Source organism: Cornus florida, unplaced genomic scaffold (assembly GCF_030987335.1).
Source record: "Cornus florida cultivar Cherokee Brave unplaced genomic scaffold, ASM3098733v1 CherokeeBrave_3.0.0_Hap2_Chr08, whole genome shotgun sequence".
NCBI lineage: Eukaryota > Viridiplantae > Streptophyta > Magnoliopsida > Cornales > Cornaceae > Cornus > Cornus florida.
In genome coordinates, this window is record NW_026775578.1 from 67,612,110 (window position 1) to 67,630,699 (window position 18,590).

Below are 18,590 nucleotides of genomic sequence, written 5' to 3' on the forward strand. Positions count from 1 at the left end.
CCATATTCAGTTGGGAAACACATCAGGAGATGGTAAGTGGACGTGATTGCTTTCATAGCATTCAATGTTTTTCTCCCCAGGATAATATTATATGATGATGGGCAGTCCACCACTACAAAGTCCACCATTACAGTGACCTGCTTTGGATTGGCTCCTGCAGTAACTGGAAGGGTAACTGCCCCCAGCGGATATACTTTGTCGCCTGAAAATCCCACCAGTGGTGACTTCATGGGTCGGAGCTTCTCTCGGCCAATTTTCAATTTCTCGTACGCCCTAAGAAATAGTATGTCAGCCGAGCTACCATTGTCTATTAGTATTCGTTGAACAGTGAAATTAGCAACGACCATGGAAACTACCAGAGGGTCAGCATGGGGCTGGTGAATTCCCTTGTCATCTTCTTCAGAAAAGGTTATGACCGGCTCCTCAACTCGAGGTAATTTGGTTGGAGGACTTGTCATTCCAACTTCATTCACCTCTAAAAAACTCCGAATTCTCCTAGCATGAGCCTTCCGAGCTGAACTCGTCTCACCACCACCAGCGAAGCCACTCGATATAACTTTGATCTCACCCATTGGTTGGTGTTGAGGAGGGCGATCATCTCGGCCCTCCCGGGCTGGGTTGGAGCCTCCTTTTCCATTTCTAGTTGTGAATTTGCGTAAATGACCTTTACGAACAAGGTTCTCAATCTGGTTTTTGAGGTCGAAACAATCCTCTGTGTTATGTCCATGGTCCCGGTGAAACCTACAGTATTTATCTCGAGACCTCTTTATTGGATCAGCTTTTAGATTTGGTGACTATTTCAATGATGCGTCATCTTGAATCTGCAGAAAGACTTGCTCTACAGATGTATTTAGGGGGGTATAGTTATTATACCTGCCTGGGCTCGCTGGGCGGCGAAACGATCTGTCAGCCTGGTTGTTTGAGAATTTCTTGTACTTCAATTCCCTTTCCTCCCTAGTGCTAGGTGCTGGCCTCTTCTTATCTGACCTCTTATCTTCACCATCTTTGTTTTTTCGTGCATTCATAGCATCGTCAGCGTTCATGTGCTTCCGCGCTCTAATCATTAACTCTGTCATGCATGTAGGGGCTTCCTTTGATAAGGAAAATAGGAACTTAGAAGTCTGTAGTCCTCCCATAAAGGCTGTGAGGGCAACCTTGTCGTCCACGTCTTCAACTTGCAGCATTTCAGTGTTAAAACGACTTATGTAATCACGAAGGGACTCTCTCTTCTGCTGCTTCACATTAAGTAAATGTGTTGCTGATCTCCTGTGCTTCTGCCCAGCGATGAAGTGTCCTATGAATTGTTTGCTCAACTCTTCAAAGTTTTTAATGGAGCCTGGCTTTAATTTATTGAACTAGAGACGAGCTCAACCCTTGAGTGTGGTAGGGAAAGCCCTGCACATAATCTCGTCCGGTACGGCTTGCAAATACATAAGAGCTTTGTAGGTCTCCAAATGGTCGAGAGGGTCCCGCGTCCCATCGAAGCTCTCAAGAGTTGGTATCTTGAATTTGCTAGGTAGAGGACAACTCATAACAGCTGGGCTAAAAGCTAGGTTAGTCTTTTGTACCATATCGTTCACTGCAGCCTGGCCCTGCCCTTTTATCGCTTGCATGACATTGTCAACCTTGGCTTTCAGATCCTGCAACTCTAGATCGAACTGAGTGGCGTCCTCAGTCTTGTCTCCAACATAACTAGAAGTATCTCCACGGAGCCTGGTGGTATTCCGTTCAGGGGACCGAAGGTGATGGCTCCTCTGTTGACCCCCTATTTGACTAAGCTCAACATCATTGTTAACCCTACGGGAGTCATCGTTGGGTACTTCACTGTTTCTCTCCTCGTTGGGGGCGGCTAAGCGTTGCAGAATCATCGCATTTTGCTAGACTAACTGGTTCACCAGTTGTTCCAACGCTGCGACGCGTTCCTGATCATTTGGGACGACGGGGGGTTGCCCCATTGAAGTCCCTGCATCAGAAGCCTACAACCCTTCGCCCTCGCCAGCAGCCAAACCAGATCGCAATAGAACCATGCTTTGTTTAGAGAATAAAAATTTTTACCACAGATGGCGCCAACTGTTGAAGATGGATTCTGCGCAACCCGGATCTGATCTGACTTCCTGAATAAAGAGAAGAAAAAGTGATCCTACAAACACCGGTGTATTACCGGTGGAGTAGGCTCCGACGAACAAGTCAGTGTGAATGATAATCTCTCTGGAGAAATCGAGATATTGAGTTAGGGTTTTTTGCGTACCTCCAAACGTCGATTAGCCCTCCCTATTTATAAGACTTGGGTCAGGATGTTACGTAGCGTCCACGTCGTCCTTAATCCTTATCATAATCTGTTGGCCTAATCCTTATCGTATTCTGCAATTCTTATCGTAATCTGTAACCCTTATCTTAGTCGTAGTCCTTATCTTAGTCTGTAGAGCCTATCTCAATCTTATGAGATAGCGCGTTACTTTAACGATCTTCCCTTATCCACGGGTAATTAAATTATAATCATCAGAAAATTTTATGCTAATTGCTATGGCTAAATGTTTCTATTGACTAAAATTGAGGCAGGCTAAATGTTTCGTTGTTATGAACATGCTTATTTTTGTTGCAGTCAATTAGATATAAGATTATTATTCTCATCACATATTATATATATATATATATATATAATGAGATTGAAGACAGGGTATATATATATATATATATAATGAGATTGAAGACAGGGTAATAAATTCTACAAAATCTCTTAGAGATTGAAATAAGGATTTTTGCTTCATCACCAATAAGTCCAATTGTAATACGTGTAAATAGTGTTTGTGTGAATGTGTTTGCCGTTCATTATTTTTTGTTAATATATGCACAAAATGGTGCATCAACAATTATATGAAACAAAACAAGTCTTGCTAATAAATGCCAAAAACACACACACACACATATATATATATATATATCACACAAACTATAGTAATAAAAATAAAAAAAAAATAAAATCAATTTGTATCATATTATTGTTGGGTAGGGACACCCAATTAAAGGCCACAGCCAAATGACTTTTGTGCATCTCATTGTCTTATGCAGGGACAGAGCCAATGAAGGTCTAGGGGGGCACGTGCCCCCGAGTTGGTCAGCAACCTATAATATAAGTGGTAATTTTTTAAAAAAATTTCATATATATGAAAAAATTTATATGGTACCCCCCTCAAATTTGTAGTTCCTAAAATTATATTCTTCTTTTTTCTTTATTTTTTCTTTTACTATTCACATTCCTTAAATTTTCTTAGTTGAAAAAGTCAAATTTTTCTTCTTCAATTGAAACTTTTTAACTATTTTCTATTAAAATTCTTTCATTTTTCTTTCCTTTTATATTTTAATAATTTTCTTCTTTTTTGTCTTTTTTAATTTTATAGTTATTATATATATATGTATATGTATACGTACTTTGTATTGTTTTTTTTTTTTTTTTTTTTTTGCAGTGTGCCCCCTCACGTAAAATTCTAGCTCCAGTCACTGGTCTTATGCTCTCTGTATATTCAACTTAATCCAATTTACATGAAAGGCACTTGGAAAAATATATAGTCAGTTGCGTGTGTTTATTTCAACATTTGAAGAAGTAAAAAAATACACAAAGAAAAACTATAGCGACCCGAGTAAGGCCGAGTTGATGACCCAGTGTTCTCCGTCGACTTGGACTCGGAGACTATTGACTCGGGCAAACAAATTTACAGCTCTTCTAACACCTTTATTATCAGCTGCAGTGAAATAGTCGTGCCCAAAAATAACTCCACCGGGTCTTAATATCTTATAAGCTCGGTTTATGTCCATCCAGGCCGAGTGAAAGTCGTGACCCGCGTCCACTTCAATTAAATCTCCAAACACGCCCCAATTGCACAGCATCTGCAGAGTTGACCCGGACGAATGCGGCACAAACAACACTGACTCGGTTGCGTTTGAGTGCACCACGTTTTGCATGAACTGGTACAGAAGCATTACGTCGCCGTTAACCATCTTTATATCCTTGAATCGGTCACGAAACCCGGGCCACCCCCGAAAATCGTCCACGCATATAATCTGAGTTTTGAGGCCGAGTCCACTCGCCAACTCGGCCATGTGTATCGCTGACGCCCCCAAGAACGTGCCCACCTCAATTATGGTCTTGGGTTGGACTTTGCGGATTAGGTTCTTGAAGACGGTGCCGTACGATCCCCACCCTTTGATTCTCTTCTGACGGAGGAGGGGGATAACGTGCGCCGGGGGGAAATTGTCGTACGGGGACGTGCCATTGAACAGTCGGTCAAGAATCGTTTGGCGCACGAGGTTGGAAGGAACTGGGTCGGCGCAAATAGTCGTGAAACGGTAGTGGTCGAGGTCGCCGGCGGTGTTAGTACTGAACGTGTTTTGGGAATTTATTGGAGTCGGAGAGTGAGGTGATGAGCCAGAGGATGGAGCGGATAAGTAACCCAAGGTGTAGGATAGGAGGAGAAGGATAAAGTACGCAGTGGGCTTGGTGAACTTCTTGAGGGAAAAAGCGGTGGCCTTTCTTTGGTGGTGGTGGTGGAGTACTGGTTCTTGCTTGTCTTCTTTCATGTTTCTGCTTCTTGCTTTTTCTTTTAAAAAATAAGGCTTGGCTTTAGAGAGTGAAATAGAGATAAAGCTTTGTCATGGAATATGAAACCTCGGAAAAGGATTTTATCCCACCATGAAAGATCACAATATGGTTGACATGGTTGCGTGTTTACTACACAGCGGGTCTTCGAAAATGACCGGAATTATATATATATATATATATATATATATATAAGGTTAAATTACACTTAAAAACCCCTGAAGTTTGTTATAATTACACTTGGTGTTTGAAAATGGACCTAATTATAATTAAAGTCATCAATTAGAGTCGGAAAATTGTCATACTATGATATATAAACGCTGCCCTGACTAAAAAGACAAAAATAACACATTGAAATTCATAAAATTCCAATGAAATCGGGCCTTACCATAATCTCCATCAAAATTGAATGCACTCAGCATTTGTTTGAAAGAAAAAAATTTTGAATGGACCACCACCCGATAAAATTAGCTTTTATTATGAGTTTCTTAATAAAATGAGATCTAATGAGATAAGAATTTATTTAAAGAAAATAAAATAATTTTTATAAAATAATATCACAAATTACCTATTTTATTTTCAATAAAACTTTATCACACTAGACGAAAATATATTTAAAGAGTTTCTATAAAACTCTAACACAAATTACCTCTTGCTCTATTTATTATGAGTTTTTTAATAAAAGAAAATTTAATTAAACAAGGACTATTCATATAAAAAATATATATTTATTAATTGATATAAAAAGAGATTTTAAAAAAATTTATATAAAACTCTAACAAACTACCTATTTATCTATTTATTATGAGTTTTTTAATAAAAGAAAATCTAATTACACAAAAATTATTAATATAAAAAGTATTTATTAATTGATATAAAAAGATTTTTTAAAAGAGTTCTATTAAACTTTAACACAAATTACCTATTTATTTATTTTGTGACTACTCTGGGTTTTACAAACCTAGTGTGTCTTGTGATGAGCCGAAACGGATCCAAAATGCGGAAGTAAAACATGAACAAGTCTATAAAGATGTACATCATTCCTAAGACAGAAGAACGACCTTCCGAGGAGTCCCGTGACTCAGCGGAAGCAAGACCGGAGTTAGGATTTCAAAACCCTCTAAGGAATGGACCAAGGGCAAAATGGTCATTTTCAAACTGAAATGGGTACCACCGTGCAAACCATTGAATAGACAACGAAAAATTAACAAAAATGAACTCAAGAATCGCTTGATTTGGAATCGACAAAGATATCAAGTCCTGAAGTTGGAGGAAGGGAAACTCCATCCCAGTTCGAACTAAATCCTGACACTATTTTACTAAAACTTGAATATCTTGAGCTACAAATGGAAAATAAAATAATTTCTATAAAACTCTATCACATATAACATGTGTTTATCTATTTATTATGAGTTTTTTAATAAAAGGAAATCAAATTTGACAAGGATATATTTTTTTAAAAAATAAAATAATTTTTTAAAAAAGTTTATATAAAACTCTAACTCAAATTACCTATTTATCTATTTATTATGAGTTTTTTAATAAAAGAAAATATAACTAGACAAGAATTATTAATATAAAAAATATTTAATAATTGATATAAAAAATAAAATAATTTTTCTAAAATTCTACCACAAATTACCTTTTATTATGAGTTTTTTTAATAAAAGAAAATCTAATTAGATAAGGATATATATATATATATATATATATTTAAAGAAAATAAAAATTTATATAAAATTTTACCACAAATTACCTATTTTATTTTCAATAAAACTCTATCACATTAAACAAGTATATATTTAAAAAATTTCTATAAATCTCTACCACAAATTACCTAAATTCTACCACAAATTAACTAGGATTTTATAAAAATAGTTTCTATAAAACTCTAAAAATTACCTAATAAAATCAATCACAATAAAATATTTATTAATTGATATAAAAAAATGGTTATTTTTTATAGATAATTATCACAATATAACTGGCCCGGCTCAATTATGATTATGTCATTATCAGGAGAGGACACATGTCATCATCCTATTAATCCAAGAAGCCTATAAATAAAGGCGTGAAGGAAGGAGGAAAAGTACAAAAATTGAGTTTTCTAGAAATTCAGAATTCCAGAGAGAAATTCAGAGAAGCTCTACCAAAGAGTTTAGTATTTATTTACTTATATTAAAAATAATAATAATTAATTGATATAAAAAGAGTTTTTATTTATACTATGTGCAAAGAGTTTCAGTATTTATTTATTTATATAAAAAATATATTTATTAATTGGTATGAAAAAAGTTTTTATAAAAAAAACTCTATAAAACTCTAAAATCCACCTAATAAAATTTAATTAACATATTTATCTATTTATTATTAAGAATTTTTTAATAAAAAAATTTAAGTAGAGAAGAATTATTAATATAAAAAATATTTATTAATTGATATATAAAATAAAATAATTTTTCTAAAACTCTATCACAAATTAGCTTTTGTTATGAGTTTCTTAATAAAATGAAATCTAATTAGATAAGGATATATGTAAAGAAAATAAAATAATTTATATAAAACTCTATCACAAATTACCTATTTTATTTTTAATAAAACTCTATCACATTATACAAAGATATAGATAAAAAGTTTGTATAAAACTCTAACACAAATAGCCTATTTATCTATTTATTATGAGTTTTTTAATAAAAGGAAATGTGTGACGGCTTTGGTTTTTCAAGCCAGTGCGTCCTGTGATGAATCGAAGATTGACCGATAGCGGATCCAGATGCGAAAGCAAGAAACAAGACAACGGTCTCCCAAGGCACAACACACCTCTAAGACACTTTGATGACCTTCCATGAGGTCATAGAATTCAATGAGAATTGACACGAAAGTAAAAGATCGAAAGAATAACAATTAAGCCCCTAGGGGCAAAAATAGTCATTTTACATGGAAATGACGTCCCTAGAATATATATCATTCCCAAGACACCTCCATGACTTCCCATGAAGTCATGGAATTCTAAAGAAAGTAGTGGAAGCTGAAAGCAAGAAAAATCGGACAAAAATAGCCCTAAGGGCAAAATAGTCATTTCTTAAAATATGGATTCGGGTGCCACCGAGTACACCGTTGGAAAGATAACGAAAAACTAATCAAGATGGACTCAAGAATCGCATGATTCGGAGTCTGAACAAAAGAGAAATGGTAAGACGAAGAAAAACGTGCACTTAAGGCTAAAAAGGGTAAACTGGTAATTATCCAGGAAGATCTGGGTGCAACCGAGTTCAAAGTTGGAAAGACAGCAAAAAATTAGTCAAGTTAAAAAAAAAAGTTCACTCGACTTGAAGTCCAGACGAAGGAGAACGAGCGAAAACAAAAATCGACGTCACGACGTCGAGACGGGGCACCACGAGCACCCCACGAGCATCCTGACAATCACTATGACATGCTAGGGGGAAAAAAAATTCAGTCAGAACTGAAACAAATTTTCTAGAAAAACATGAAGAAAACCCCCCATAAAATCAAGTTTTCTACCCAACTACGGGGAAGAAAACGAAAAAAAACTCACTGCGAAATCCCCAAAATGCCCCTAGATCAGAAGAGGTCAAGAGAGCAAAAAGCTACTACAGTAACTGTCCACATCTGAGAGCAAAAAGGGGATATCAAACAAATTTTTCTGGAAAAATACAAAGAAGAAACACCTTCCGAAATCAAATTTTCTACCCAGTAACATGAGAGAAACTGAAAAAAATACACTATGAAATGGCCAAAATACCCCTAGATCAAAAAAATAAAAAAAATAAAAAAAAATACACAACAACAACAACTGATGCCTTATGGAATTTCTGAATCTGTCAACAACTGAGAGCAAAAATGAGCTAGTAGATGGATATTTCTGGAAAAACACGAAAAAGAAACCCTCCCGAAATCGAATTTTCTACACGGCTACGCGAGAGAAAATGAAAAAAATACACTGTGAAATGACCAAAATGCCCCGAGATCAAAAAAGGGTTAAAAACTTAGAAAATGCAACTTTGCACCAAGTATGCAATTGACCATAAATGCATTTCTAGGTTGAAACGAATGTGCACGCAAGTGTAATAAGTGATTCTAAGCGCATGGGAATGGTCCGCGGCTCCCGAGAAGTCTCGACTCAAAATCCGACCCCCCGACGGCCAAAAATAATAAAAATGAACTTAGAATCGAAATTTTGAAATCCAAAAATATGAAATGGAATCAAATTACCGTTTGACCCTTGGTCATACTTCATACAAGATTAATGAGACTCTATGAAAGAATAAAAAAAGAATTCCCACACCCGAGATTAACATTTCACGAAATCAAGAGTTACATAAGATACAATATAGATGTCATTAGCCTCCGGCCTCATCTCATACAAGTCAACTACATCATAAAAGGTATACTTATGTACACATTACATAAATAGAATCAAAGATACAAGTTTTGACATATAAGGCTACAAAATGACTTTCCATGCTAGCATTTATATGAAATGTAAACTTAAAAACTACAAGTCATCCAAGGAATGATGAGCATCACGAACCAAATCTTCGTACCTGAAAAATGCACCGGTAGATTTGGGGTGAGTAACATAAACCTACTTATAGGAGATGAGCATGCATAAACCTAACATTTTACAAAATTATCACCTGATGAGCGCTGAAAAGTGCGTATTTAAACCCCTTAAGCTTAGGTATTCTAGAACCTTTATCTACTTTATTTTACCGTTTTGTATTGATTTCATGTTATTTTCATTTTCAGGTACTTATCCCCCAAAATAAGCTAACTCAGTCAAATAAGAGCACATTGAAGCAATTTTGGAATTAATCAAAGAAAGGAGCAAAGTAGAGCAAAAGGAAGCAAATGGTGGAATTTCAGCAACTTCGATCGATCTCAAGAAAAGTTCGATCCATCCAACTTTCATCGATCTCAGCACTTCAAGATAGATCTGGGCCATGTTTGTCTCTGTTCAAAGATCTCAAAAGTTTGATCGATCCAGCTTTCTTCTTCGATCGAATGATTGATCTTATCCAATTGTACCACCCTACCAACCACTTTTATCCTTTTCCCAAAAATATCTTTAAATATCTCAGACTTATTTTTATCTAAAAATGCGCCGCCATTGAGGATAGATCCAACTTTAGTTCGATAGATCTCAACCATGTTCGATCGATCCAAGTCCAAGGTTCGATCGATCGAACTTCCTCCAGTGCAAAAAAGTTAAATTTCCAGCTCATTAAAAGCTGTCCTTATCCAATCATTGGGGAATATTTGCTGTACGACCCCAGCTCATTTTGGGTGTCATTTGACCTACGTATATAAGGATAAGGATTACTTTTTGTATCATAGAAGAACATAGAGGATCATATTGTATTATCTCATCATATCATACTTAGAGACTTAGGGAGGAAGCAAAGAAAATGAAAAGGCTAGAGACACCATTGGAGACTCTTCATCAACCAAGGAGCAGATTTCTTCCACGTAGCTTGCCATTGAGGGTTGGAGGACATCATCCATGAGTGGCTAGACATCCTCTTGGGGCTAGAGTTAGCCCTAAACATGCTTTCTATTTCTTGATTTATGTATTTTTGAGGCGATTTGTATTGTGATTCATGTCTTGACACTTATATATATATAGATCTTGTTTCTTCAATGATTTATATGGTTTAATGCTTCCAATTTGTAATACCCCGTATTTTATTAAAGAGTTTAGTTTATTTAAAATTCATTTATGTGAGGATTTCTTTACTTATTATTGTGCATGCTACATTATTATATTAAGTTCATTTAATAGTGCATGTAAATTAATTGTATATGTTAAAATAGTAAATTTATTCATTTAATTATGCATGTATTATTATTAATATTTTTATTTGTTGGTTATGCTTATATTAATCATTATTAGTTAATTAAAGTATTATATTTGTGTTATAAAGTATTATAATGATATAATGTATTCTTATGTAATAATAATAATAATAATAGTAATAATAATAATATAATAATAATAATTATAAAAGTTTTATTAATAATAATTATAAAAGTTTTATTAATAATAATATTAGTAATAATAATATTAGTATTAAATCAATGTAATGATGAAAAATTAAATCTTAGGATAGGATTTACCTTAGGACATCTTGCTTGACTTGGCTTGCTAGCCTTAAAGCCTTATGGTTGGGAATGTGGTTAATTAAATGCAAAAATAGATATTTGTAATATTTATATTATATAATTTGTATATAAATTAGCTAGCCTACCTTAGAAGGAAAGAAAGGGAGTTAGAAACAAATTATAAATTCTAGTGAGCCATTGTAAGAGTGTGGAAAGGAAGAGAGAGAAAGAAAGGAGCTTGGACCAGTGTAGGGAATTTACCCGACTACGCGCAACCGGCGGATTTATTTTAAATCCAAAAAGGCAAGTTATTATCTACTTTTCCCCTTTGAATCCATAAGTTAATTGTTTAGATTATTTAAATAATTATAGAGCTTAGAGATCATGCTAGGAAATTATTAAATTAATTTTTTAATTTATTAAAGAAAGGAAATTTTAATTATTAAAGGTGGTCGATAATTATATTATGGCCTATGTAATAAAAAAAAAATAGCTAAAAATAATTATTATGGCCTTTGGGATTTTTTTTGAATTTTCTAGAATTTTTCGGTAAGTTTCTGCAATTTCAAGCGAGCCTCCGGCGAGGTTTCCGGCCACCGGCAGTGAAGAAGATGACCGGAGTGATCCGGTGTGATGCGGCGCATGGTAGGTTAGTGCGCGCGTGCATCCTGGCCATTGGTAGAGTCTGATTGATCCAGTGCATCGCGGTCCATGTTACCGTGGTACACCCGGATCTGTGGGCGTTGGATGGAGGGAAGATAGGGTGAGATGATCCGGTGTGACGCGAGTACGGAGTCCGGATGCAGCCAACCAACCAGGAAGTGACACGTCAGCAGGAAGCCATCAACGCGAGCGTGGGAGCGCGTGCGCGCGCGTGGAACTCTCCAGACGCGCGTGGGAGCGCGTGCGCGCGCGTGGCTGATGCCAGACGCGCGTGGAGGCGGGTGGGAGAGTGGGGAAGGTTGGGCTGCGCGTGGGGAGGCTCTGGGAGGCGCATGAGGGCGCGTGTGGGGTCTCTACAGCTGCTGGAAATTACCAGAATACCCCTAGGGCCTGTTTTGTAAATTCCAGAACCTTAAACGTGGATTTTTAGGTACTGTGTTGGTATTTACGGGTTTAACGGGCCACGAAATTATTATTTTAATACCCGTTACTTATTCTTATGGCCGATTAATATTTCTAAACCTTAAATGACACATTTACTGTACGGATATGAAGGTGATTCATTTATCAACATTATTATAGATGCTGTTATTGTTTTATTAAATGGTATTCAGTAGTACTGTTAATAGTGTCACGGTTATCGTCATATATATTAGCCATTAGATATTATGGGATGTTTATACTGTTAAAGGATATATAAACCATGATTATTATGCTGTGTGCATTTCAGGAAATAAATGGACTGTTTAATTATGTCGCATTTATATTATATGGATGTGTTGCCATATAGAACCATATGAGCTGGCTAATAAGTTTAGACTCATTTATACCTTATGCATTCGTTGCTATAGACAGATGTGTGGCTGTCGGGGTATGTGGTTTAATATTATTAGCATGTGTTGCCTAATTAACATACTCGGTATATTTATTAATATTGCTGGCATGTGTTGCCTAATTTATATGCTCAGTATATTCATCAGTACTTTGCGAGGTATTATCACTATGTAGTTCGTTATAGTCTGTGTTGTCAGTACCGTGCACCATGTATAATAGCTGATTTCCCGGGTAGGGAAAGGCGACACTTAACCACCTAGTGTGAGGCTAAGTGATCACCGTCTATTCTGGTTGAGGTCATGTTATACATTGGATAGTTCCCTTAGGATGTATACAGATATAGTACTCATCCAGATGTAAATGATTAATTTATTTGATTCTCTGATTTGGGTCATAGTAGAGAGGACTTGCTCGTGGGGTTGACCCACCATTGTTGTTATTTCAGGATACGGTCAGTACCCGTTCCAAGGTTGAGGTTAGCAGTGTGGGACCACCATCCGAACTCATCTACTCTTACGATCCAGTTCAGGGTAGAAGTTTTACGTATTACTTCAGTTTCAGTTTTTATTTACTTTTGACGTTGAACTCTCAGGTTTATATTTAGGGATCCTTGACATAGGATTTCCAAGTTGTAATGGAGTATTGTATTTAAATAAAGGATGGATGGATGTTATATTATTTAATGTTTCTTTCCTGTCTAAATTCTTTTATTTCCATCATTTTGTATTCCATGCTTGTATATTGCCAATTGTTTTTGATATCCCTCGTTTTTCGTGTATAAGCCTGATCAACTTATGCGTGGAAAATGTGGGGGTGTCACACAATTGATCATTTCATTCTATCCATATGTCTATGTTTGCTAGAATAGATGTTCATGTGTTTGTCTCTATTTCTTGTGTTATTGATGCATGTCTGTGTGTTGATGCTATAGATTTAGAGATTGTAAAGACTTAATGCTTAAATGTCATGTTCTTATGGTTTATTTGATGGTTCATACTCATTTCTTGATGGATTGTGCCTCTCCCTTAGTTTAATTAGTTTAATTTCATGTCATTAGCTTAGTTGTAGTGTAATTGTTAAATGGGAGGACAATCCATGCTTGTTGTTGATGTTCCATACTTATGAAAAGCAAGAAACATATATCTCTAACCTTGTGATGTGTTTGGATTGTGAGCTTAAAGAAAGGATTAATGGCTTAATTTGATATGTTGTGCTATCCACCATGTTATTTAGATAATATATGTTTAATTTGTCATCCATGCTTGATGAAACAATCACACACACACACTTCATTGCAATACATGTTTTTCCCCTCATTAATCATTCATTAAAGGTGTAGAAAAGTTATGCTTAGTGGCGATCTCTAAACCCCAAGATCTCTCTCTATCTTTTATTCTCTCTATTGCATTATTGCTTACTTTAGTTTAATTTGCATCTAGTTTAATTCAACCAACCAACCACTATTTTGATCACTCGACCTACTAACCCTAATTTTGATTCCTCAAGCTAGTACGACAACTAAATCCCTTGGGACGATCTCTACTCACTCTTGCTACGTTAGTAGTAGTGGTGGTAGTGGTTTTTATAAATTTAAACTTGACCAAAAAGGCTTTTCTTGAACCGCACATTCACTACATTATTTTGGCGTATAGGAACGGCCGTCGTCAAATTTTGGCGCCATTGCCGGGGATTGATTGATTGGCAACATCATATTTATGGAATCAATTAGGAATTAGTACTCTTTTGATCATGTCTTTACTTTGTTTTCAATTTTTGTTACTTATTGTGTTTGTTCTTGATTGACAAGGAGTATTGAGCTAGGAAGCAAGCAAAGGAGCATTCAAGTAAAGGAGCTAAGCAAGCAAAGAAAAAATATTAAAAATTTAAAAATTGCTAAGCTAAGTTATAAATTTGGAGTTAAAGTGCTGAAGGACCTTTTTGAGCTTTTCTTTACTCAAGCCTTTACTTAAATTGTCGGCCTGCATGGAGGATTGTAATTCAATTCTTCGATAAATCATGAGCCCACGTGGAGGCAATTTACTTTTCTTGCATTTTTGTTTAAGCATGGGAGTATGAACATTGTATGTGGAGGAAATTTGTTAATTATTGATTTGTTGTGAAGGTGAAGTATTTGTTGTTATTGCTTGTTGTGTTGCATTGTGCATGCATGGTCATAGATCATTGAGACCCACTCTTGTCCTTTTAAATTTTCTTCTTGAATCCATTGTTCGAAACCCTAGGGGAGAGGTAGTTCTAGTCAATCCATTGCATCAATGGAAGGACATAGTGAGGACCATGTGGAGGACCTTGGTCATATAGACCAACAAGGTATCCTCCACCCCAATATGCATCATGATAACATGCAAGTTCCATTAGGCATGCCAAGGCCATATGTTCATCCACCACAACAATAAAGTCAAGTTCTATTGGGAATGCCAAGGCCAATCTATGCTCCACCACCTCCCATCATTCAAGGCAACCAAGGTGCCCATGTTGCACCTCCAATTGTTAATCCTCCCCTTGCTTTAAGAGATCACTATGTGCCTAATGAATATAATACACCCACATGCATTCAATTGCCACCATTTAGAGCACACCACTATGAAATTAAGCCACAAACCATTCAAATGCTTCCTAACTATCATGGACTTCCAAGTGAAGAACCTTACAAGCATTTGGATGAGTTCCTTGAAGTTTGTTCCACCGTAAAATATACGGACATACTGGAAGAGGTCTTAAGGCTTAAACTTTTTCCATTTACCCTTAAAGACAAGGCAAAATATTAGTTTAACAATTTTAGGCCTTTTTCAATAACTTCTTGGGCAGAAATGCAACAAGAGTTCTTGAAGAAGTACTATCCGATTTCTAAGACCAATGCCATGAGAACCTCAATTCGAGAATTTTCACATGGGGATGGAGAAACATTTCATGAGGCATGGGAACGCTTTAATGAATTGCTTAGGAAGTGTCCACATCATGACATGCCCAAATGGCAATTAGTTCAATATTTCTTTGAGAGCTTATCGGACAATTACAAAGGCATAATTGATGCTTCCATGGGTGGCTCTTACATTGATAGGCATGAGGATGACGTGTGGCATCTTTATGAGAGCATGAGTGAAAATTCTTTGCATCATACTTTATCTTCGAAGAATGGTAGAAATTCTAGTGGTAGGAAGAGTGTTGGCTTACATCAAGTCGATCACTCCAATGAAATTGCCGCCGAAATGAAATCATTATCTCAACAGTTTTATCAATTTTTTATCAACCAAAATTCGGCGAATCAAGTATCTTCCTTCCCTAACCATTCTCATCATGCATCTAATGAAACATGTATGACTTGTTCAAGTATTTTACATTCTACTTCCAATTGTCCCCATGGACATGTGTAAAGTGAGCATCATGAACAAGCAAATGCTGTTTTTGCTAATAAAGGGAACAACCCTTATGGAAATCATTACAATCCTAGTTGGAGGAATCACCTGAATTTCTCTTAGAAAAATTAAGGGAAGGGCTCAAACCCTTCCCAAGGCGGTTTTCAAGGAAAATACATTCCACCTCCACTACAAGGCCAAGGTTCCTAAGGTTTTAGATCATCATATCAATCACAAGGAAACCAATTTCAAACTCTCATTTTCCTCAACCATCATATTCCCAAGGAAATGTTAGAAGTCCCACTTTTGAAGAGAAAGTTTTGACCGCTTTGGGCACTCTGGAGGCAAACACACAATTGCTTCATTCTCACTCTCAATCCATTGCTAAGCTAGAAACCCAAGTAGGACAAATAGCTAGCACTTTAAATGCAAGAGAGAAGGGAAAAATGCCTTTGAATGGCCCACAAAAGCAACAATGTGTTGTGGAGACTCATTCTTCATAGGAAGGTCACACAATAGAGTAGGTCAATGCGGTGACTACCTTGAGAAGTGGAAAGATTGTGGACAACCAAGTGGGTATGTCTAATGAAGAGAATGAACGGTGCAACCACGAGTTGACACCCGTCTCGTTTCATATCATATTCCTCCTTCACTGCATATGCATAACCATATAAATGAGAATGTGTTGAAAAGTGATTTGAAAAGCGATTTTGAAAAGAAAGATGTGCAAAATGATTTGAAAACTTCTTGTGTTGAAGAGACTTCAAAGAAAAATTCTGAAAAGGTTTTTGAACCAAAAGCTCCATTTCTGGATGCCTTAAAAGGATCCATTTTAAATGACAAGCAAAAGACCAAAGTCAATGAAATCATGGACGTGTTTAGGCAAGTGAAAGTCAATCTTCCACTTTTTGATGCAATCAAGCAAATTCCGGCTTATGTCAAATTCTTGAAAGACTTGTGCACCCAAAAGCGGAAGAACAAAAGCCAAGCACCTAGAAAAGTGGTCTTAACCGAGCAAGTGAGCTCAATTTTGCAGCATAACACTCTCCCTAAGTTTAAGGACCCCAGTTCACCTACTACTTCATGCATTATTGGTGATCATGTCATTAATCGGGCTCTTCTTGACCTAGGAGCAAGTGTTAATCTTCTTCCATACTAGGTATATGTCAAATTAGGCTTAGGAGACTTAAAACCAACGTCGGTAGTTTTAAAACTTGCCAATCGATCAATCAAAAAGCCTAGGGGTATAATCGAGGATGAATTGATTAAAATTGATAAATTCTTCTTTCCCGTCGATTTCGTTGTCATTGACACGGAACCGGTCCCAAATCCTAAGAGCCAAATTCCCGTTATCCTTCGCCGTCCTTTTTTGGTAACCACGAATGCCAACATCAATTGTAGGACGGGGATAATGAAAATCTCATTTGACCATATGAAGGTAAAGTTGAATATTTTTAATCCAACCCCCTATTCATTTGACAAGCATGAAGAGATTAATGTTGTAGATAAATGTCATGACCTTAAAAGTGAAGGAATTGAGTTTTTGTGTGAGACCAAGGTTTCAAAAAGTCTATCTTACACCTTGAAATCAAAGAAAGTTGTTTCAAAATCCTGTTTTGAAAGGGCGTGGAAGCCCAAAGATTGCATTGATCAAGGACCGAAAACATCTTTTGACTGAAAACTTCTTTTGTTGGGTGGAGTTCAAAGCACTTATCACCCCATTGAGGAGGGGATGCACTACAAGATGTTTGATCCGGGTTAAAAGAGCCCAACGTCTTGCTAGAGACGTTAAAGACTAGCACGACATTTCGTAGGGTGTCAAAACCCTATTCCTCCCTCATTTTTATCTTTAATTTGATTTCTTGCGAAGTTTAGATACTTGTTTTTGGTTCATATGCATTGCTAGGAACTGTGATCAGGATTGCATGCACTTTTATATTGAAATTGAGCATTTTGCATAAGTTCGATCGATCTCAAAGGAGAGTTTGATCGATCGAACTTCTACCTGCATCCAACACTTAGAAAAAAATTTAACCTGCATCCACCTGCATCCAAATCACCTCTTTGTCCCATCGTTCGAACTTATTCTCAGATCGATCATAAGTCCTTAGATCGATCCAAACTTCAAGTTCGATCGATCTTGAGTTCCAACACTTAGACAAATTTCTGAACTCAAAAACCTGTATATTTTTGCTCTCTGTCAGATCGATCTAAAATTTTATTCAGATTGATCTTTGTTCTTCATCTCACCATCTTTGACTTTATTTGACTTTTTCATTTTCAAAAATCCAAAAATATTTTTATTTTATTTTATTTTATTTTTATTTTCAAAAAATCCCAAAAATATTTTTCTTTTATTTTATTTTATTTTATTTCCTTTTATCTTATTTCCAAGAAAATTCAAAAAAAAAAAAAATTCAGTTTGATCGATCGAACTGGTTTGGGAAAGTTTTTTTTAAAAAAATGAACCGAGGGTTTCAAGATCTATTTCAAAGATCGATCTAACCCTCGTCCCTCATTCTTTATCGCCACTATGCATCCATCCATCTTCTCCATCTCCGGCGAACCTCCGGCGAGATCCAGTGAACGTTGATCTCTCTATCTCTTCTCGGATTTCACCTCTTCGCATCTCACTTCTTTTTCTCATTTTGGGTAAGATCCGCACCCCTCTTGTGAATCTAAGCTTCACTATGATGCATATATGTTTTTAAATCCTTAATTCATGTTGTTTTAATGATGAAATCCGCCATTGATGAAGCTTGAAGCACTGTATTTATATGCTTATATATATGTATATATGTTATGTATATATTTGTGTTTTAATTCGATTTATGGGAGTATGGGCTGAATCAAGTGAGTAGGATTGATTGTTTGTTGTGTTGATGGGCCCACGACCGAGTTCGTGAAGGCCCCGTGTCATCCACGTCACAGATCTGTGACTGTCCACGTTCTTCGCAGAGTTCGATCGATCGAACATATTTCTTAGATCGATCTAGTAAGAT

At 36.2% G+C, this 18,590-nt stretch overlaps 1 protein-coding gene and 1 pseudogene across 1 annotated transcript; both read right to left on the bottom strand.

The window, feature by feature from the left end:
• Window positions 1-3,551: 3,551 nt before the first annotated feature.
• On the bottom strand, window positions 3,552-4,685 carry LOC132271945 (uncharacterized). Its single transcript, XM_059773449.1, has one exon. The coding sequence runs from the start codon at window positions 4,573-4,575 to the stop codon at window positions 3,625-3,627; it is 951 nt and encodes a 316-aa protein (XP_059629432.1). The 5' UTR covers window positions 4,576-4,685; the 3' UTR covers window positions 3,552-3,624.
• Window positions 4,686-15,098: 10,413 nt separating this feature from the next.
• Window positions 15,099-15,197, bottom strand: LOC132272106 (small nucleolar RNA R71; annotated as a pseudogene).
• Window positions 15,198-18,590: the final 3,393 nt, after the last annotated feature.